The sequence below is a fragment of the Lynx rufus genome, unplaced genomic scaffold (genome assembly GCF_022079265.1).
Source record: "Lynx rufus isolate CCGP_SWC_20201006 ecotype Redwood Valley unplaced genomic scaffold, mLynRuf1.p SCAF_5, whole genome shotgun sequence".
NCBI lineage: Eukaryota > Metazoa > Chordata > Mammalia > Carnivora > Felidae > Lynx > Lynx rufus.
Window position 1 is genome coordinate 147,658,164 of NW_025814867.1, and position 22,386 is coordinate 147,680,549.

Genomic DNA, 22,386 nt, shown 5'->3' on the forward strand with positions numbered 1-22,386 from the left:
CAATGGGTCGATTTTAGTAGGAAGTGGAGCAGGCCAGCCTAGCAGCCAGCAGAGTCTGTGAGGAGACGCTTTAAAGTAGGAGAGGAGAGTGTTTGGCGAAAAGCACAGACCAGTCAATTTGGGGAGACCACTGAGTATCAGAAAACACATTGACTGACTATAAGTCAATGGGAAGCTCTTAAATGCTCAGCTAAGAAAGTGTTTCTGAAAGGATAAAGTAGTTGTTCTGAATATTGCTACCCAATACAACAAAGGAGTATTTTACTTACTACGATAAAGCTAAAGCAATAAAATGTCTATAAATAACCAAACCAAACAGAGCAAACGCCCATCTGGCAGGCAGTCAGGGGTCAGGCACAGTTTCTGACGTGAGAACAGCAGGTTTGTGGGGAGGTTCGAGCCGAGGGCGTCGAGCTGTCAGCAGCCAAGGACGGAGACACGCGCCCGTTGGAGCCAAAGGAAAGGAACGCGGTCCAGATCGAGAAAAGGATTTGGCCTCAAAGACAAGCAAGGAGGGCACAGAGAGAGGTTTTTAGTTGGCGGGAGGAGTTGGGTTTTAGGCATGTTAAGTTGAAGATGAAAATGGGGCACCAGGTGGTCCCGTCTGACAGGCAGTTGGAACATAGGTCGGCTCCGAGGAAATGCGCGAGATCGTCAAAAAAGAGAGAACAGAGCAAGTAAATGGAAAATACGCGGAGCGTGTGTGTTCTCCGATCTGGGAGAGGAGCAGGAGCCCGCGGCTGGACACGCTCCTTCCCTGTGCTTCTGTCCCGGCTCTGCCGTTTGCAGAAAGGGGGGTGGTGAGGATCAGGGCAGAGAGCATTCCGCGAGAGGAGTGTACTTGTGGCCTGGGAAGGAGTAGGGTAAACCAGTGGCACAGGGCTGGGGGAGTGGAGGGGGAGCAAGTAGGAGCTCTGTGGCAGGGAGGGAGGGCACCGAGGAGAGAGGGAAGCACTAGAGACGAGCGCCAGGAACGAAATGGTGTGGGATGGAAATGACATTCAAGCTGCAGAAGGAAGACGGGATCCTTCTTCTGGGAGAGGAAGGGGGAGGAGAGGCCAGAGAGAGAGAAAGGAGAGAAAGGTCAGGTGGCCGCATCCTTGGGAGGGGACCCTGAGGGCCGGCAGAGTGCACACAGTTGGAAGTGAGCGAAGAGCAAAGGTTTGCTTGGCTGGATGGAACCTGAATCTGTAACTGGTCGTCTCTGCACTTTGTCTCCACTTTCTGCAACGATGCTTACTTCACAGTTTGGGACCAGAAATAGCGATAGTAATAGAAGCTGCTACTATTGGAGTTATTACTGTCACAGCAACACGAGGGATACATTTATTAAACTCCTTAAGCCAAAGTGTCTCTGTTTTATAATGTGGAAACTGAGGCCTAGGGAGATTAAACAGTTGTCCCAAGTCACAAAATTGGTAAGTGACATGCTTGGGGTTCCAGCCGGACCGAGTCCATGCTGTGTTCGGCCCCAGGCTGGTTATTAGGACATTTCCACGTGGGAAAGTTGACAAGGCAGGGACAGGGAAGATGTTTCAGGAGGAGAGTGTATGAAATTCCAGGGAGGGCCCATCCAGCCAAAATGGCTGACCCTGGGGTCTCTTCTTGGCCCAGAAATGAATGAGTGGAGGCTGGAGGGATTCAGCAGCAAAGAGAGCCGCGGGCTGCCAGGCCGTTAGGGTCGGGTGGGGGGGGCGGTTCCTGCGAGCCCCAGAGAGGAGAATGGGAGGTGGAGAACATAAGGGCTTTGAAGGAGTGTACAGTTGAGATGGAAAGGGGTAGGGATGTCATCAGTTTAAGATCATGAGGACCCAGGAAGACGAGGATATAGAAGTCGTAAACATGGACACCCGGGCTGTTCGACCTGGCATAAATACTCTGTACGTAATCCCAATGCAGTGTTGAGAGGAAAGTGTCCTCTAGAGGCAAGTACAGGTTGGTTCTGAATGAACTGTCTTTGGGCGTTGTCCTTATTTCTGTCCATTTTCATCGATGATTGAATGTTGACGTCTTTTTTTTTTTTTTTTTTTTGTATTATCTTACGATATCGTGATGGTTTTATGTTACAGTTTTTAAAAAGATAATAAATGCCTCACCCTGCCTTTCCAGCCTCACCTCCTCCTCCACCCCTCCATGAAACTAGGCCGCACGCACCCCGGAATGGTGCTCCACTTCCTGGACCCTTGGCCGTGTACCACCTCGAGGCCTCTGCCCGTGCTGTGCCCTCGGCCCAGAGCGCTCTTCCTCCGAAGCCCTAGCCCGCAAAATCCTTGTCGTCCTGCAGGGCCCGACTCCAGTGCTGCCTCCTCTGTGAAATGTTCCCTGTTGCCCTCAGGCGCAAGCCATTCCTCTTTTCTCTCTGTTCCCACAGCGAATAGCTGGAGCCTCTTTGTAGTCGATTTCATTCTGACAGGTGGTACACGTCCCTGTGTGTATCTCTCTCTCTTTCCCGTTATTTGTGACGTCTTTGCTAATAATACCATACTGACCTTTTAGTGTAGTGCTTTACGGTTAATAAAGTCTTTTACCCTAAATTATTTTGAGGAGGCAGAGGTGGCACTTTATTCATCTTTGTAACCCCACGTGGCCTTTGCGTGTAGATGTTTGTGATGGATTACCGTCGATCTATGCCAGCCAAACCGCTGTGTCTCTAAAAAGGAGCTAAAACAAGCACAGTCCAACGCAGGGCATCTTTTCCTGTGCCCACCCAGACGAAGATATCAGTTAATTATCCTTTGAGACTCTGTAAGATTTCTGCTCCAGTATTGATTAATCTTTCACCAAACATTGGAAATGGGGGAGGGGGGCCCTGGGCAACGTGGGGGGTTAAAATAGAACCAAATGTAAAAGGCACACAGCCAGGTGCCACAAAACAAATACGACCTCCTGGCTTGTTCAGTTAGGGGGCTCTGGATGGCCACACAATGGCTTGGGGATAGGTTGGCAGGTTTTTGCCTCTCCTTTTGAAACTAAGTGATCACTAAGAGACGGTGAAGCATCCAGGCCCCATGCGGCACTGAAGCAGGGTCCTTTGTGGCCGTGTGTGTGCTGTGCCCATGTACACCTCCTGGAAAGGAGTGTTCGTGCCAGTGTTCGTGTGCCCTGAATTGCTAACAGATCGCAGAGTAATGAGAGGTCCTTTATGTATTTCCACACAAGGGTGAGAAGGTGGAGGGGCTACAAGCGCAAGCCCTGTATCCTTGGAGAGCCAAAAAAGACAACCACTTAAATTTTAACAAAAATGATGTCATCACCGTCCTGGAACAGCAAGACATGTGGTGGTTTGGAGAAGTTCAAGGTCAGAAGGGTTGGTTCCCCAAGTCTTACGTGAAACTCATTTCAGGGCCCATAAGGAAATCTACAAGGTATTTGTGTGTTTATCTGCTTCTATTAGATGAAAACAATGTTAGACATTAAGTTACTGCTTGCATTAGTTAAGATTCACAGATAGGGCTGCGGGATTATTTTGTCTTCTGGGTCTTTTAACTGCAAAAGTTAAGAGTACGACGCAGCCACAGAAGGCAGCCTCTTGACAGATAAATGTCAGTTTTTTCTTCCCTTGTGGAAGCCTGTATGTCTCGTTTTTCATTGACTTCTGTAAGAGGGAATTCTATGCCAAGACCTTGAACATTCTTGCGGATTTGTTGGCAGATAATGCCTTTCTTCATGCTTAGTACCCAGTCCTGGGCCAGGTACACATGAATACCCACAGGCCCAAAGCATTTGGGGAAACAGTGGAAAGAATGAACTATCTTTTTTTGTTAGGAACCTTATGGCATGGACCCTTTAACATAAAGAATGTTTAATTATTGCGTTCATGTAGGTGTTCAAAGCAAATTATGAGCTTTAAGAAGATTTTAAAAAATAGCAAAAATATTGGACAGGCATCTATCATTCAGGCTTTGAAATAGACCAGTATACCCTGACTGTGCACCCAGCCTTGCAAGTGCTGGAACACAAGAATGTGAGCCTAGAATCATGCCTTGTGCACCTTGTGTATTTTAACTTAGCCCAAGAACAACTGTCTCAGCTGTAGATTGCTCAAAGTTTAAACGTTAAACAGCTTAAAAATAAAAATAAAAAGGAAAATCAATGTCATTTGTATGATTTTCTTTGAAGATAAAAATTAAACTCCTTTCTCCCCCAACCTCTTTCAGCATCGATTCTGGTTCTTCAGAAAGTCCCGCTAGTCTAAAGAGAGTAGCGTCTCCAGCAGCCAAGCCAGCCGTTTCGGGAGAAGGTGAGAACCTGAGTCCAATTATGTTGTTTAGAAGGGTCGAGGGGATCACATACTATAAACTGTAAATGTTTGAAAGAGACTGGATTTCACTTTAAAATAGATCGCATTAATTTATGTTCAGTGTATTCAACTCCGAGGTAAAATGAAAGGTGAAGATCTTTACAAAAGCAAAGGACTTTCAAAATAGTATCAGATATATTAATCATAAAAACTGAATCCTCTAATTCTATTTGATTCTGAGCCCTTTGACTTTTGAAAGAGGCCCATCAGCATGACTAGGGATCAAGTTTTGTGAGCATCTCTGTCGCTGAATTGTGGTCATTGCTGCCCTTGATATAGTCTGTTCCTCCCTGACTCGTAGATAAATGTTTTGTTTTAAAACTGTAACTACACAGTCAAGGAAAGCTGTCTGTCACAGCAACCTCAAAGCCATCTTCTACTACCTCAAATGCAAGCGAGAAGTTCAATTTTTCTGTTCCTTGTAAATATCCACACCAGATGATTTAGGCCTAAAAAATTCATCTTGAGTGCTTATTACACTATTAATTAGTTGCTTTATTTCCTGGTCTTTACCCCATGAAATAATTCTAAGGATTGTATATGCCGATATATGGGATGGATTTTAAAATGCACAAAACCCGCATGATCCAGGCTCTAATGGTAAAAATCTTACGTCTTTTCTATATTCAGTGTAGCCATTATCGTAGTCTTCATTGAAGAATGCTGCCCACGCTTCACACGCTTTCCACCACAAGTCTGAACAGTGTTGGTAGCTAGCAGATGTCTGCCCAGTTGTGTACTAATTTTTCATGGGTTCCTCGAAGAAGTTATATGAAGATAGAGTGTTCTCTCTAGTTTGTTTGCCATCATGAGATTGTTGCATTCCTTAGAAAGCTTGCCTTGTGAAAAAGAGTTATTAAGACAATTTTTTCAGTGGAGGCAGCAAGGAATAAGGTTTAGTGGTATTTCAGACTCACGGTAACACGATTACTTTTTCAAAGGGAATTTTCGAAGCAAAAATGTTTATAAGTTTCTAGGTATAGCGGTAAAACCTCATTACTACTGAATAAATCCAACATTTTGTTACGTCCATTTGTTGCTATCTCCACCAAAACAATCATTGGCATAGTTCTATCCGTATACATTCTTATCAGTCATCTTAACGAGTTTTTTATCCGCTGTGAGCAGAACAAGGCAAAAAAAAGCTCTTTTTTAAACATAGCATGTACATCAGTATTGTATAAAGCAAATCATGATTCCACCCAAATTCAGTGTGTTATATCTAGTTAAGTCTCATCAGAAGGCCAAAGTTGATACCCTGGCTCTTCACCTAGTAGCCATGTAACTTTGGTCCTGCCTCCACTTCCTCATCTGTAAAGTGGGCGTAAGGACCGCCCCTTCAGGTAGGAAACCATTACAGGATAAGGAGATAATTTGTGTAAAGCATTTAGGAGAAAGGTCAGTAGGTATCTGCTACTGTTACTTCCTGTTTGCTTCAGTCTCTGGATGGTCAACACAGAGTCCCTTAATGCAGCAAGCATGCTCATGTACGAGCAGTGTTGATGAATGCTGATTTGTTTTGAAACCTGTGCAGAGGCCTCATCCCTTGAGGCCCCACTATATAGGTCACAGGTGAGCCAACACATTGTTTAAAGTTGAGTAACAGAAGAGAAATTCTAATCTTAGGTGACAATGACTACATCCCTTGTGAGGTGACTTTAGGTGCATTAGGAAATGCTAGGAGAGACTGAGGGCATTCAGGAGCCATGCGGGAGCACTTGGCATTTGAAGTTCTGAGGAAAGCTATTTACATATAATAACGGGCCCCTTATTAATACTGAACCAAAGGTAATCCCATTTCAAGTAAACCATAAACCAAGTTAGATTGTCCATTGGCACAGCTCTTAGAATATACCGGCATGGGAACGGCCAGTGCCCTGTGTTAAAACGTCTCTAGAGGAGGGTCTGAGGGCCACTGTGTGGCCACCGTCCTGGCTCCCAGCTCTCACGGAGCCCTGCGGGAGCCTCAGATTCCTGGGTACGTAGCAGGGCAAGCAATGCCACAGTCTTTGCAGTCTCCTTGGTATCCCGTAGTGCAGCAGCAAGTTCAGCCAGAGTTCATGCTTCTGAAGTTTCTTAAACATTTTGCAAGTTACTTCAAAATGCGGATCTGTTTTTGAGCAAGTGACTTTTCAGTGCAAGAATCACTGGGGAAAGTCTGGATTTGCCAGGGATCCTATCTTACATGGCCAAACACGAGCAAAGGAGCAAGGAACAGAGCAAAATGAAAAGGGAAAGGTCAGAATATTGAGAAACCAGAAAAAGGAATATATTAGTGAGAAAAAGAATGTCCTTAGCAAAACTGCCAGACTTTGATTTCCGTGTGTGGGAAATCATTTTTCCACGTTTTCACTGTGGAGGTGGGTGTTAGCAGCACTGGAGGGCTAAAGACAGAGAGTCTTCTGTTCTCCCTTGCACGTTTGGATGACCTTGTGTCTGCCGTGGGGTCCGTGCTCGCCAGCAGTCGCAGGTCAGCACTGCTGAATTTGAGGCCGCCCTTGGAGGGCTCTCCCACGTTGTAGAGCTGCCCATGTTAGCACACGCATTAGGGTGTTTGTGTTTTTTTGTGTTTGTTATAGCTTTCATTAGTACCTCCCGCAGAGGCCCTTATAATTAGCCAAAAGGATTCCTCCATACTGAATTTCTGCCTAGTAATTAACAGTAGGCTGTGAATGTAAGGGCTCCACATGAAGGTTTAGTGAGAAACCTGCATCATCCATCATAAAAATGAACTTTCTGGGTAAAAGGTGATTTAAAAAAAAAAAAGCCTTTAAAAACATACACAAAAGGCCTAGGATACGATGAAGAAAAAGTAGAAGCGAGAAACTTCGGTCCGTCTTTCTATAAATCTTACTCTGTTCCTAGTGTAGTGTCTAGAATGTTGCACCTAGTGATCTTTCGGAGAGTGTGATTCGGTTTCTAAGCCTTAGTAAAATCAACTGTTTGTCCTCCAAAAAGAAAAATTTCCTCTGGAATGCACACCCTTCACATTCAAGGGGGTAAAGAACATTGACTCTTATTTTTGTAAGACTTGAATCATAAAATGTAAGAAACTGAGATTTATTTTCAGCTCGTTCAGAAAGGCTTGCCTGTTTTCTGGGATTGAGTAGACATTACTTTCACTGTCAGTCCGCTACCTGTTTATGCACTTGAATGACAAGTAGGTGCCCATTTTTAACTAAATAGTATACATCTTTTGTGTTTTAACAGCCTCCTACCATCTGTGTGTATGGCACAAAAGGGCATAAGTTTTCACCAGGGCACTTGAATAATGAAAAGAACTGTGTCTAATTTACATGCAGGATATACTGTATCTAAAAATTTTCCAAAATTGTGACTTGATACCCTCAAAATGGAAGTACAGACATTTGATGTGTGTACAAGATCCTGTGTGCTGGTGCATCTAAACCAGCACTCAGCACGACACGGGTACTCAGTAAATGTTAGTTAAAAGTAAACGTAAAAACCATTTTTACTTAAAATCATGACATCAAATGGTAGCTCACTCTTGGTACTCAGTGTCGGTAAACATGCGGTCGGCTCTTTGGTTCCCGTGGCTGGGTCTTCCCAGGAATTGTCTCCCTGTCTACAGTTAACTGAATTTTTATGTGCAACTTGGGAATTTAGAGCCCAGGGTGTTCTGCAACTCTGTTTTATCTGTGACTAGCCTTTCTCTTGAATGGATCTTACCCTAACTTCCTTATTCATAAACTTGCATTTGCAAAGCTGTCTGGGATTTCTGTAAACAATCAAGCTCTCTCCGTATCTCAATATTTCTCCCCACCAGAATTTATTGCCATGTACACTTACGAGAGTTCTGAGCAAGGCGATTTAACCTTTCAGCAAGGGGATGTGATTTTGGTTACCAAGAAAGATGGTGACTGGTGGACAGGAACAGTGGGCGACAAGTCTGGAGTCTTCCCTTCTAACTATGTGAGGCTTAAAGATTCAGAGGTAAACCCACATTCACTGTTTCCTCCCCCTTTCGGTGCGGTGATTCTCTTTGCAGGGAGTCACAATATTGGACGGTGGAACACTTTGATGGGTTTTGCTAAAGTTCTGGGACGTTGACAGCAAATACAGTGACCTGTAATTGTTTCAACTTGTCATTTGGTGCTGCAGGGTTCCCACAAGCAGAAGAACCCCCTGGGACTAAGTGGAGATTGCATATAAGGAGGCTGGTCTGCGTCACCTGGGTTAATGTTCAGTATTCATCTCTGTTCCTACATGTGACTGACTTAGGATTTGGAGTAAACATTCTTGATCAGGTCTTCACGAGCACTGATCTGGGGTACCCGAAGGAAAACAACACAGCAGTATTTTGCCCATGTCAACAAAAGAATGTGGGTGATACTGGCCCTAGAACATTGGGCAGTAGAGAGTTTCCAAAATTTATATTTTGCCTACACATTAGGGAGACACAAGATCTAAGAGATCGATACACTTTTGGCTAAGCCTTAAGGTCTCAGACCCATTGATCAGGGCCTGAATATGTTCTAAATGCTGGTGTCCTTATAAATCAGAAATGGCTCCCATTGTTGTTACATGGGGCCCTAAAAATTCAATTGCATAACAAGTGGTCTTGAAGTGGTGCGAGTTTAGTGGAATGGGGTGGGCCTCCAGAGTACTGGAAGCCTAGCTTTGTAGGGGCCAATGTCAAGTTAGTGGAGAATTTCAGGGTAAACCAGTGTACTCATTTAACAGAGAGCCATTGCACATAAATAAACCAACAAGAACTGGCTTTCCCCCACCCCACCCCCACACCTCCTTTCTCAGGTGTAAGCCAGTGGACAGAGTTCCTCTCTCATTTGAATGCCAGTCTCAGGGTGTAAAATTGGGCTTGGTCCACAGGCCCGTGTGTGCAACTGCTTTGGAAGCCAGGAGCCTGGCCCCACACTGCAGCCTGTTCATGGGCCTTCTTCCCTGCAGTTCCCAGGAGTTTTGTTTTTTCAGGGAGTGTCATTTTTGCTGTTTGGGGTTTTTTGTTTTTGTTTTGTTTTTTCTTGCTGTGGTCTTGAAAGCAGCTTATTGAAACACCCAGGAGGGGTTTGCAGGCATTTGCCTACCCCTGGAGAATATGGCAGAAGCCAGGTAGACAGTACTTCTGTCCAAGAGGACAGCCAGCGAATTGTCCTCCTCAGACCTGGAGAGGGGAGAATTAGGCTTTTCTCCAGGCTACCAGTTGGATCCAGTAAGAATCCTACAGATGGTATTTCAGGGGCACAGGGGAAAAAGTACAACTAAACTCAGTTTCTGTTACTAGGCATGAAGACTTTTCAAGTGACTACCTGTTGGTTCAATTAAAAGACAAAAGCCATTACTTATATTTTACTTCAATAAATTATAGTCTTCTATTAAAAAAAAACACCTGAAATCAATAAGTGAAAGAAAAAAAACTGACATTTTTAAAGGTAAGCTGAGTCGTAAGGTGCTTTTTAACCACAGTCTTAAATTATGAGCCACAGAAGAACTAACAGCGCTAAAGATTTTGGACAAACATCGAGTGAGCTACATTATTTCATGATGATGAAAACATCGAAAAAGTCAGCTCTTTCATTTTCCTTGGACACGGAGTTCAGTGTATAAGGAAAATTTCCTGCTAAAACCAGACCCAGCCTCAGATACCAGAATTGCCCTCTGGGCATGGGAGTGTCTGTCCTATCCTGGCTTTTCCCTTCTCTGTAAGGGAAGGGCTGGGGCACATGGCCTGGGGCGGCTTTTCTCCTGCATTCTTGAGGGGCGCCAGGACAGAACCTGATCTCCTGAGTTGTCTTAGCTTCTGTGCGGCTGTCATGTTAAACAAGGAGCGCACTGGGGCTCCCGTGGCTGGCTCAGTGGATAGAGCAAGTGGCTCTTGATCTTGGGGTCGTGAGTTCAAGCCCCATGGGTGGAGAGCCTACTTTAAAAAAAAGTGGGGGAGCACACTCAAGCTACTTGGACTCTATCATTGGGTGTTGCCAATTGCATTGTTCCTTTTATGGACTATGGAGAGCCTATTACAAGCCTGTACTGGGAAAGTAACTGGTCATTTGGAATCTTATTTCATTAATATTCCTTTATTTTGATACGCAGCGTATAAAAATAGGAAAGGAGATTGGTATTATACATCTTGATAATACAGAAATCATAATCAGTGTGAAACTTGTAACTCAAACTTTCCCCGGTAAATGGTTATTAAATTTCAATGACCCAAATAAAGAGACTATGATACGTTAGATAAATGACATGTTTTTATTCTTACAGTAACTGTCATTTACTTTATTAAGCCTTTTGTTTTGTTTTGTTTCGTTTCGTTTTGTTTTGTTTTGTTTTGTTTTGTTTTGTTTGGAAAACTTAATTTACTGGCAGATAGGGACTCGAGGGCGAAAATCAATTCAGAATAAAGCACTTTGTAATGACAGATTACAGTCTGGCCCCTGTCCTGACTCGAGGTCTCTGTTGGCTTGTTCAGCTGGTTTAAAATTCCATGAGTATCCATAAAGGAATTCAACCCCAGAGCACTTTTGGAACAATTAGTAGTTGCAAAAAAAAAAAAAAAAGTATGGTCTGTTTCTATGGATTGTACATCCAGCATTGATAGAGGAATTTCAGTGTTAAGCAGTGTAAGATTTGAGCGGAAGGGATACACAGGAAAGGGGCTGCCTCTTTGGATAAAGATGTCAGTGGGATGGGGGAAGGTGTGTTTGAATTGCCACTGTACTGTTTCCGTTGTTAAAAAAAGAAACCTCTAAAAAATGTGGCTAAATATTAATATTTTATGTAGCAAATCTGGATTTCGGGCTCCTAGACGTTCACAGCCCGTATAGTTTTTGTGTGTGAAATATTGAATAATCATTTGAATATAAGCAGGAGCTCAGTGTTTAGGACACAGACTAACAGTCTTCCTCTCCTGGCACCCCCTGTTTGGTTTGACCCAGGGACAGTATGCTATATACAGACAGAACTTGAGCCCGCTGGGATCCTACAGTGCCACATACTTTGCTCCCTTTTCCCTAAAGAAGAGGGTAAAAGCTGTGTGTTTTAAAGTACTTATTTTGTCCCATGGTTTCCTGGTACCCATCTGATGTCAGGAGATACAGTGCTGCTGTGTTTCCCCAGACTGAACAGGGGGCTTTAGGGGCTCAAGCGGGCTTGTGTCATCGTTGATCGTTTTTTAAGTTGCATGACCAAAACTCTGCAGTATGCAAATGAGACCTTTTGCTCTGTTTTAAGGGCTCTGGAACTGCTGGGAAAACAGGGAGTTTAGGAAAAAAACCTGGTAAGTTACAAACCCTGATGCTTCTTTTTCAATGTTTTGAATGTAATTGACAGTTGCTCCTGAATCTTTGTTCATTAGAGGCCAGAAGCCTAAAAAGAAAGATAGAAGGACCTTTCCAAGGAGTGGTTGGGGTAGATCCTTTTCTTGAAATCCGTTAATAACGTATTCACGGTTATGCAGTATGGCTATTGCTTCACACATGGGGAGCAGGGACATTGCTAGACAGAACGTTCTTGGGTTGTGAAGAAGTAAGTCAGGCAATGTGGTGGCAAGTTGTAATTCATGGAGCTGTACGATTTGGGCTCAGCCGCTGCTTCATCACCCTCTTGGTAGGTCCAGGACACTCTTTTCCTCTCCTGACAGCACAATCCGTCCCACGACATTAGTGGAGAAGAGTCAAAGAGCTGCAAAGCACAGGTCCCTTTATTTTGGAAGCCCATGGGTTGCTTTGCCTCAGGTACACATTGAAGGCACAAAATTATAGCCATCCCTCCGAATTCAGGACTTTAGTTTATGTAAACAAACTCACATGTGCTACAAAGAGCACCGTGAAAGAGAGGAGAAAGAAACAGATGTGAAATAACACGGTTTGTATGGCACGCCTTCCTCACTTGGGTCATCTGGGCGTTTTTGCCGTGAGGTTCTGTAGGAAATGGTGGGTTGAAGAGTTCCTGCCAGGCTGAGGGGATCTGGTGCTTCTGCGCGTCGTGGTCCGCCCCAGACAGGTTTACCCGGAAAAGTGGGCTCTCAAGTTGCCGTAGGATTTTAGTCAGACTCCAGATACTGGAACACCTGAGTCAAATCTGTGTTTTAACTGTGAGTGTTTTACCTTTTGGATTGCCTGCCGTTCCAAGGGGTCCAGATGGGCTTAACGTTACGAGCTGCTCAGGGACACAAAAGACAGAAAAGAATGCTGGGGCAGATTGCTGGCTGTGCATGCCAGGTCCTTTGAGGAGCGGGAAAATCTGAGGCCAAATAGGACACTAATTGGGACTCTCTCCAAACCAGAAACTCTTGGAATCTAGAGCTAGTCCTTGGTGAGTTACAGGAGAATTCTTACCCCAGCACAGATTTCCCAGAGAGGGCTGGGGCCGAGGTGTGTAAGCTGGCCTCCATCCTGCTTCCCCTGATCTCCCTGAAGCACCTGGCAGGGCCAGACCTGCCCCCTGACAGCCTGGCGCTCCTAGCATGGTGGCCGGAGGCTGGTGGCAGAACAGGGTCATGGGGGGCTTGTTGCTACTGTGCCTTTTAGAGAAGGGGGAAATAAATACCTGTCAGAGGGGGAGCCTTTTTACCTCTTGCCTTTCTTTCTGTCTTTCTTTACCTCATTCCTTCTTTCTGTCAAGATCTGTTATGACGGGGAGAGAGCACGGAGGAATAGAACAGTTTGTTCCTCACTGCTTCGAGAAGTTCCGAAAGCAGTCACTGTGGATACGCCAGAATTTAGTCAGAGAAGGATTTTGTCTTTTCGTACTCGACCTCCTGTGCCAGTAGAAATGTACTGTTCAGAGCCTGGTCTGTGGTGCTGCTGGAATTTTCCCCATGAGATTTTTAACATTCAGGGAAAGTACAGAACTGTTTACGTTTTTTGGGGTTTTTTTTTCCGTGCTGAACTGTTTATTCATAAAATTCCCCTCTTAACGCCAGATCCTTTTTTTTTTTCTAACTCGAAATAAAAAGAAATAAATGCGCATTGACATGATTCCTACCTGATATTCAGGGATCACCCTCAAAATGTGAGCCACAAAGAAAATGGTCACGTGGGTGGGGCTGAGCTTCTAAAGCCACAACATGTAAATCAGCTAGTGCCACGCTCCCAAAAGTTTCTGGAGAAAATAGGATTTCTCTGTTTACTTACTTGGCCGGTGGGAAAGCTCCACGTGAGTTCCTTCATTCACTTAACAACCCTCGAGTGAACTGTGTGCTACGGGGTGGGAGGGGGGCTGGGGAGGAAGGAGGCCCAGCTGCTGGCGACAGGGCATTCGCAGTAATTGCGGGCAGGGCTGGGACAGAAGGTGCCGGAATTGGGCACAGGAGTGGGGTTCTTGGAGGGAAGTTGGTCAGTGAGTTCTGAGAGATGATGAGGAAGTCCTACAGCAGCACCAAAAGGCCACCCGAGTCCTGGATTGCTGCCTTTGGATTGGAGGTCATGGAATGGGGGGTGACTGAGTGGGCCATCTTCATTTAGTAGAAAGCCAGCCCAGTGCAGTGGCTTTGATGACGTTAATCTGTGAACCCGGGAGGTGGCTGTGTCTTCCTAGAAGCTCTTCTTCTGACCATAACGCTGCGCTGCGCTGTTTGGTCTTGTTTTCCAGAAATCGCACAGGTGATTGCCTGCTACACTGCCACGGGTCCCGAGCAGCTCACCCTGGCCCCTGGTCAGCTGATTTTGATCCGAAAAAAGAACCCAGGTGGATGGTGGGAAGGAGAGCTGCAAGTTAGTGTCTTTTCCTTGTGTTTAAAATCCTCCGTCCAAAGTTGAATGTGCAAAATCTCAAAGGGATACAATTTCATCGCAAAGGACAGCTAACCCCGCACCGCCTCGTCCTGCGTGTGGATATCGGGAGAGTGCACACCATCGGAACCTATGTGTTTGTTTTCTGAGCTTCGGACAGCCAGTGGCAGGGTTGTGAGAGCTAAGGATTCATTGAAAGACTTATCCAAATTTGTTTTCACCCCTGAGTTCAGATAGTGAGGGTTGGTAGCATGAGAAATCATGATGAGGGACGCCTGCAGTGACATCTCAAGTGTCATGGCATTATAGAAGCAGAGCTCATCATCGGTAGCAGTATAAGGTGTGATACGAAAGCCACATCTGTACAACACAACGTATTTAGACCCGTGTGTGTGTGCGTGTGCCTGTGTCTTCGATTCACCGTTTGTCAAGGCCAAGGAGGGCAAGGTCTGTATATTGTGGTGAGCTGTGCATATGGGGCAGCAAGTTAAGAAATCAAGTGCCAGCAGAGTGCGGGGTGAGCCAGAGGACTAGAGAAACGTGTCTTGGGTGGAATGAAAAGCTTGCCTGGAGTAGAGCCAGAGGTTAAACTCGTCTCGGGCAGCTGGCTGGTGGGCAGCCATAAAACCCGTCCAGCAGGGCTGACCACACTGACCTTACAGGCTCAGGAATCTGACCTTGACCTCTGGGGTCTCGGGACCCACTCCTCTTTGTACTGTTGTGCTGGTGTCGCCTCAGGCTGCCCCCAGGTGCTCCTCTTCCCTTCTCAGCCGCTCCCCTAGTCATCTTCCCAACCATCGGCGACATCTCCGTTCCAGCCCCATTTCATTCGGTGGTTTGCTCTCTTGAAAACAGGTGACTCCCCTAGACTCTCTTAGCCTCACTGAGAGTAACGTGCCCCACCCGTGGTTGTCTCCCAGCCCTCCCCCAACCCGCCAGAGCTGGCCATATCCCACCTTCCCCAGAAGCTTTGTGGCCATCCCACCAGCAGCAACCTCTTCTTCCCCTGAATGATGGTGGGGTCCCGATGCCCGCACCACTCTTGGTATTTAATACTGATGTTGATGTCATTACTTAGCTTTTCACACACATTTCTCACGTCTGCATGTAGGTTATCAGCTTTCTGAAAGCGGTAACCATAGTTTTTCATCCTCACATTCCTAGCACCTTGCTCAGAAGAGAGTTTTGAACCGTTCTGGCAATCCACAGTAAAGTGGGTGAATTGCCGTGCACGGAGGGCTTCTGGCATTTTCACTGGATACACACATGAAGAAATTGCCAGTGAGCTCTGTGTTCGTCCTTGTGAAGCTGCAGGGGCATGGCAGAGTCGTTGCAAGCCATGTGGCGGGTACTGGACAGATGAACACGTGGGGGCTTGCAAATGAGAGGCTGCCGTCGTGGGCGGATTCCCTGTAAAAATAAAAGCTTTAGCCCTTCAGCCAAGGGCATGAAGTCTATCAGAGCACAAGGAAAGGGAAATTTGATCTGCGTTCTACAAGTAACCCAGATGTATCCCTCTTAATAAGTTGGCAGGTGGGAGGGCAGAGTTAAGGTAGAGGAAGCTTTCTTATCTCTTAGCTTCATTTTCTTATCTTGGGAATAGGTAATATATTCACATGGCTGAAAATTCAAAAGTGAGGGGCGCCCGGCCGGCTCAGTCAGTGGAGCGTGTGACTCTTGATCTCGGGGTTGTGGGTTTGAGCCCCAAGGTAGGCGTAGAGATTACTTAAAAATAAAATGTTGAAAAAGTAATAAAAAATAAGTAAAATGCAGCAGTGAGCAAAAGGGGATGCAAAATGTCTCCCACCCACCCCATCCTCAAACACAACCGCTCTTTTTTTTTTTTTAATGTTTATTTATTTTTGAGAGAGAGCGTGAGCAGGGGAGAGGCAGAGAGAGGGAGACACAGAATGCGAAGCAGGCCCCAGGTTCTGAGCTGTCAGCACAGAGTCCGATGCGGGGTTCGAACCCACGGACTATGAGATCATGATCTGAGTTGAAGTCGGGCACTTAACTGACTGAGCCGCCCACGTGCTCCAAAAGCAACTGCTTTTACCAGAGTCTTGCTTCTAGAGATACAGCGTGTGTGTGCATGCACGTGTGCACACGGGTAAACCAGTTTGAGTTCTCTGTTGCCATTGGTGTAGTTGCGTGGTCATAGCACTGCTCAAGATTCTCAACTAGACTCTTCCATCTCACAGAGTGAGTCAAAAATTGCAGGTCTCAGCTCACCACCTTTATTATCCGTTCCTCCATGTCATAGGCTATCCCTTTCCGACAACACCTAGCATGTAAACACTCAGTAAACGGGTCTTGTGTTGAATCAGATGGAAGTGAAGGAGAAAAGAAGGGCACTGGAAATGGCTGTAGCCGTCACAGAGGCCTGATGGTCTTTGAAAACAATGTCAAGTTGAGACTCTTTATATCCTGTAAATATTACAGTATGTTATCTTGTATCTTCCAGAAGAATGAGGCGTGAGGTTAAATAGGGACTTACCACTAACTAGTTTATAACGCCAAAACTCACTTAACTTTTCTGGGCCTCACTTTCTTTATCTGGGAAATGGGAGAAATAATAGGATTCTCCCTTCCGGCATTGTGCAGATACATACATGTAACCTGCTCAGTGCAGGACTCAACTCATCAAAAGCACCAGTAAGCGTGGCCTGCTGTGATTAGTAGTATTTTATGATGGTTACTACTTTCATTCCTGTGAAATCCGTATGTCATGTTGGCATTTGCCATAATCTCTACATTACCTGAAATTAACACATCAGAGCCGGCGCTGCCCGAGCAAGGGTTCTAGCTAGGACATACCACATCACACGGAATTGTGATCCGCACAGCCCAGCCCGTGCAGAAACACTCCAGGCTTTGCTGACCAATGACTGCCATGATTTGAATTTCAGCTACGGGGTTTTCGTTGCATAATCTAGTAAGTAAGTGAGAGATTCTACTGTGTTAATGCCACTTGGTTTGCAGTTTTCTATAAACTGTACAAGTGCTCTGTTGCATAGCAAAAACTTCGTCACGAAGGATCATGAGCCTCTTAAACATTTTGATGTAATTATTTTCTTACTAGGCACGTGGGAAAAAGCGCCAGATAGGCTGGTTCCCTGCTAACTATGTAAAACTTTTAAGCCCCGGGACGAGCAAAATCACTCCAACGGAGCCACCGAAGCCGACGGCGTTACCGGCAGGTAGGTGGTTTACGATCTCTATTTGGAAGACGGCCTGCAGGTCACGTTGGTCTTTCCAGTCGGTTTTCTCCCGAAGTATCTTAGACTGTTTCTCACATCTGCTGTAAGCACTTCCTGTGCTTGCCGGGACTGATACCCAACTAATGTGATCTGGAATATGTTTTTCAAAAGGACCAAGTATCTAAGCAGCTTTGCTGTTCTGGGTACAACAGGGCCCTTGTTGGAACCCTCTTCCTAAAGCAGCCATGAATGCTGCGGCATTAAAGCCAGATTTTTCTCTTGATTTCCTTCCAGCTATTTAATTTGGGATTTGGGCGAGGGGGTGAGGGGACAAAAGGGAGCTCCTAAACATAAATGGCTGGGGTCTAAATAGGTCAGGAGATAGAGCTGGAGGCCACGGGGTTCTGTTGGTTGCAATATGCTGTTCACTGAAGACTAAAATAACTCCCCCGTGACATTTCCTGTGAACAGAGGGGCTTCGCTTACTGGGCAGGATGTTGCACACACTCTCCTAAAGGACTCAAAAGAACAGAGGGCACTGCGGCTGAGCCGGTTGGCTATTTTCTGCCCGAAGAGACCAAATTAGATGCTTTGGTAATATTTGAGGCGGGTGAGGTCAGGGGAGCAGGATTCTGCCTTAGGTCTTTAAAGCTACCAGTTCTTGGGTGGCATTTGTGGAAAATGCAGAATTTTCGTTCGTGTCCTTGCCATACATCCCGGTGAAATCAGATTCACACTTGGCAGCCTTTGCAAGAAACGAAAGGATTGGCAAACCGGGACTGTGCCCAGCCCCAGCTGGGCCTCTCTGCCTGAGCTGTGGCCTCGTGTGGGCGGAGGGGTGTGGTGCCAGCTGGATCCCCCCACCCTCCCCGCCTTGGGGGGATGCCTGGCAGTGTCCCTGTCATCAGGTTGGTTGAAACCCACAGAAAGGATTTGCTGAAGTGAGTCAGTTAGCTGGAGAATTTGAAAAACCTACACCCATATACAGGTTGGTTAAGAAAGATTAATTAGGGGCACGACCTCACCGTATGGTCTTATCTAAAGTGTGATAATGCCAGGAAACGAAGGCAGTTTAACCTCCCATAGGTTCGAGGGAAAAAGAGACAAGAAAAACTATTCTTGAATGTGGAAATTTCTCCTCTGAGACAAAAGTTTGAGACACAAAGATAGAGCAGAATAAAACACGGATTTTTACTGTTCAGGAAGATTTGGGTTTGTGGGGAGATCAGATGATAATTACCTTCCACCTTAAAAAGACAAAAGAAGAAGCAAGAAAGGAAGCAGAGAACTGTAGCAAAGTCCCCGGGATGCACGGGATGCACGGCTGACCCGGCTTCCAGAGTCAGCATTTTTAAGGAGTTCCCCTCCGCTCAAATAGAAATGATTCCATGAGCGTTCAGTCATCAGTGTAAATTTTCTGCTGACAAGTCCACATGAGAAAGAGGAAGGGTTTACACAAACTAAAGACTCCATGTGAAATTTTGCTGTCGTCTTGGTTTTTAACCCATCTTCCTCTGCTGCCCTCGCTCTGCCCTGTCCCGAAAGAACAGCACTATGCCCTGTCCCGAAAGAACAGCACTAACACGTGGGCATATCTGATGACCCCAAGTGGCCCCTTCCGCGTGCCTCTCGGCCGGGCAGCTCTCACCTGGCCCTGTGTCTTCCGCAGTGTGCCAGGTGATCGGCATGTACGACTACATCGCCCAGAACGACGATGAACTGGCCTTCAACAAGGGCCAGATCATCAACGTCCTCAACAAGGAGGACCCCGACTGGTGGAAAGGAGAAGTCAATGGACAAGTGGGGCTCTTCCCCTCCAACTACGTGAAGCTGACCACAGACATGGACCCAAGCCAGCAATGTAAGTGCCTGAGCGGCTCCGTTGTCTCTCCTGTCTGGTTCCTTATGGTAAAACATGCAGCATTGCTCTGATTCTGCCGAGCTTTGTTTGCAGAACGTAAAGCTAGACCATTGCTGCATTCGCAACAGTCTCTTTGAAGACCTTCTGTAATGCAAGACTTTTATCTTGTGGGGTTGTTTTCTTTTGTTTTTTTTTTTTCATTCCTTCTGTAGCATGTCCCCTCCCTCCCCTCCCCCCTTTTTCCTTTTTTTTTTTTTTTTGATCATTTTGGCACCATGCTGTTGACATGCCTGACTCATTTTCCTAGCTTGAATTTTGCTCATTGTTTTGTTTTGCTTATGTGTTGTTTTCCTCCTTTTTCTAGGAATCATATGTTGTCCATCCCCCCCTCAGGCTTGAAAGTCCTCAAAGAGACCCACTATCCCATATCACTGCCCAGAGGGATGATGGGAGATGCAGCCTTGATCATGTGACTTCCAGCATGATCACCTACTGCCTTCTGAGTAGAAGAACTCACTGCAGAGCAGTTTACCTCATTTTACCTTAGTTGCACGTGATGACAATGTCGAGTTATGACTTGCAGAGATAGAAGCAAACCTTACAAAATTACACAGGGTAGTGGGTCCTTTTGTGGCTTTCCTAGTGACTCGAATTGACTTCCCCCCCACCTTTGCACAGGTGCTTTCGATAGTTTTAAAAGTGTTTTTAAAAATATATTTTAGCCTTTTAATAAAAATCAATAAATTACTCCTTTGCCATTTTGGTTTTGCAAAAAGACCCACTATCAAGGAATTCTGCGTGTGCTATGGAAAAAAAAAAATGTTCCAAATGTCCATAAATCTGAGACTTGATGTATTTTCTTTGTTCATTTTGTCCAGTGTTACCAACGACATTGTGTAGTTTGGGTTTCCCCCGCCCCCTGCTGTGGAAGCAGAGGAATTCAGTGTATCTGTTTTAAAGCCGTGTAGAACGACCCCAATTAAACGGAAGGTGTTTGGCGCTTGTTCGTGTGTATCAGATGTACCCTGCCGAGCATGTAATAATACATCCTGTACATAAGAACTTAGTTCTTCCCATGGCGAAAGCTACCACCTTGTACGATGCTCTAATCATATTGCATTAATCTGATTTTGCACAGTGACCTTGTAGCCACAGGAGAAAGCACCTGTGTTTTTTTTGTTCGGTCTCAGATTTATCTGGTTGAGTTGGTGTTTTCTGTTTGGGGTTTTTAATCTTGCGTGTTTTCATACCGTAAAATCAGTAGACGACGCCGCTGAGGTTGTCACGATCAACAGTATCTACAATCTCTCCTTAGTCTCTGTTACATGAAGTTTTTATTCCAGTTACTTTTCACGGAATGACCGATTTTGAACACGTAATTTTCTTGACAAGAAAGAATGTATAGAAGTCTCCCTGCAATTAATTTCCAATGTTTACATTTTTTTTAACTAGACTGTGGGATTTCTGCAGATTAATACGAAATGGAGCTCATGGTCCGTGTATGTGTTAGATGTGTTGTAGCTGAAGCCATGTTGTGTCTTTTAAACACTAGTTGGAAGCTCTCAATAAAAATGCCCGCTGCTGACAGCACAGGACACCGGGTGGGGGGAGCCTCGGCACAGTCTCGCGGTTCCACTAATGCCTTTGTAACCTGAAGTCACCTTCTGTTTTCACGCCTCCCTCGGGGGCGTCTGTGCAGAGCCCCTCCCGCACTCACATGGCGCGGAGAATGGGGGCTGCTTCCCCTCGTTCCCTTGCGCTCCAGTATTTTCATGGATATGAATGTAAGATATATAAATACATAAACCTGCGGCTTTAACAACTGTAATACCACCTTTTGGATTAGTTACGTGTATAGATAATTAAATTCTTCATACAAAAGTTAGACGGAAATGTCTCTGTGTTTTGATGTCGGAACCTGGCAGTGGTGACGGGGATCCAGACAGACTAGATGGCAGCCGGGGCCAGCTGCCCACGTGTCCATGGGGACGCTTGGGCTTTGAGATACAGACGCCATCCGCTCCTCACGGAGTCTTCTTTGCCCCCCCCCCCCCGCCCCCACCTTGCTATCCGCTCCTCCCTGATCAAGGAGTAGAGGATGGCCCCTTACAAGATGGGTTTTGAAGACTAGAACTACCGCGCAGCTGAGCGGTTAACTGTCTCTTCGGGCTTTTGGTGCACGTCCTTGATACATTGACAGGTGTGTGACTGGACTCAGGGTACAAAACATTTCTCTGAAAGATGTATCATAATAAGTGTCTGATGAACATCCAGAGAACGTGTGGGCGGAGGTGGAAACTTTCACGGCTTCCATACTGCTCCCTGCCATCCGTTTCTGCCTCGCACACGCCAGTCTTGTCGCCTTTTCAGAAATAAACCAGTGTATGTGTTGAAGAAACTTTGCTCTGCTGACCATGCGCTTGCTTCCGATCATGAACTTCACTTAGCGACCCTCCTCTGCCCTTCATTTGAACAATGGTTTCTATTTGGGGGGGGAGGGATCCATCACGTGTCTGGCATCCTACGGGACTCCGGGGAGAGTGTGCTGCTCAGTCACTACTGGAGACAGGGTCCCTGTCCTCATGGAGTCTGTGTTCTAATGGAAAGAACCAGCAGAAAACCAAACTACCGCAGTACATGTAAATGTATGTGGGCTGTGTGTGATAAGGTGATAAGTCCTGTGCTGGAAGTATGGTTGCAAGGCACCACTGAGCAGGACATCCAGTTGGGGCGGGCAGGGCGGCAGCAGGGAGAGGGTCAGAGAACCCTCCCAGCAGGAAGTGATATTTAACATGAGACCTGAAAGAACTAGGGGCCAGATGAAGCCGGAAAGAGAAGTGGCTGTTCTAGGCACAGATGTCAGGACGTGCAAAGGCCAGGAGGTGGGTGGAGAGATCTCTGTCCCCAACCTCCCTGCCCCCCACTTGTGGAGCAAGGATCAAGACAGCAAGCCCCATCTCTTGCCCGGGAGCCCTTCCCCCATATAAGCCAATGTTTCTTCTCCAGCCTTGAGTTTGGTTGAAGTGACACGTTGTCAAGGTGGGTACTGCTGTGCACTCTGTAACTCTCTCTACAATCCCCTCTCTATAGATCATTCCTCCAGACTTCCTTCTGGTCTGTGAACGGACACAGGTTGTTCCCCAGGACATGCTCTTTCCCCCTCGAACCGTTTGGTTTGCATTTGATTATAGAGTGTCCATCTGATCCACTTCTTCTCAACCAGGGGGAATGCTACCGGCATCTAGTGGGTGCAGACCAGGGATGCTGTGAACTGCACTGCAGGGCACAGGACCACCCCCACCACGGAGAATT

General features: G+C 46.0%; 1 protein-coding gene across 1 annotated transcript in view; it reads left to right on the top strand.

Annotated features, from left to right (window-relative positions):
- ITSN1 (intersectin 1) overlaps positions 1-22,386 on the top strand; it is a 218,383-nt gene that overhangs the window by 152,105 nt on the left and 43,892 nt on the right. The window contains exons 23-29 of the mRNA XM_047099240.1: positions 3,160-3,365; positions 4,158-4,240; positions 8,088-8,254; positions 11,513-11,558; positions 13,874-13,995; positions 17,096-17,213; positions 18,883-19,074. Of these exons, the coding sequence (XP_046955196.1) occupies positions 3,160-3,365; positions 4,158-4,240; positions 8,088-8,254; positions 11,513-11,558; positions 13,874-13,995; positions 17,096-17,213; positions 18,883-19,074 (934 nt within the window). The remainder of the gene's footprint in view (positions 1-3,159; positions 3,366-4,157; positions 4,241-8,087; positions 8,255-11,512; positions 11,559-13,873; positions 13,996-17,095; positions 17,214-18,882; positions 19,075-22,386) is intronic.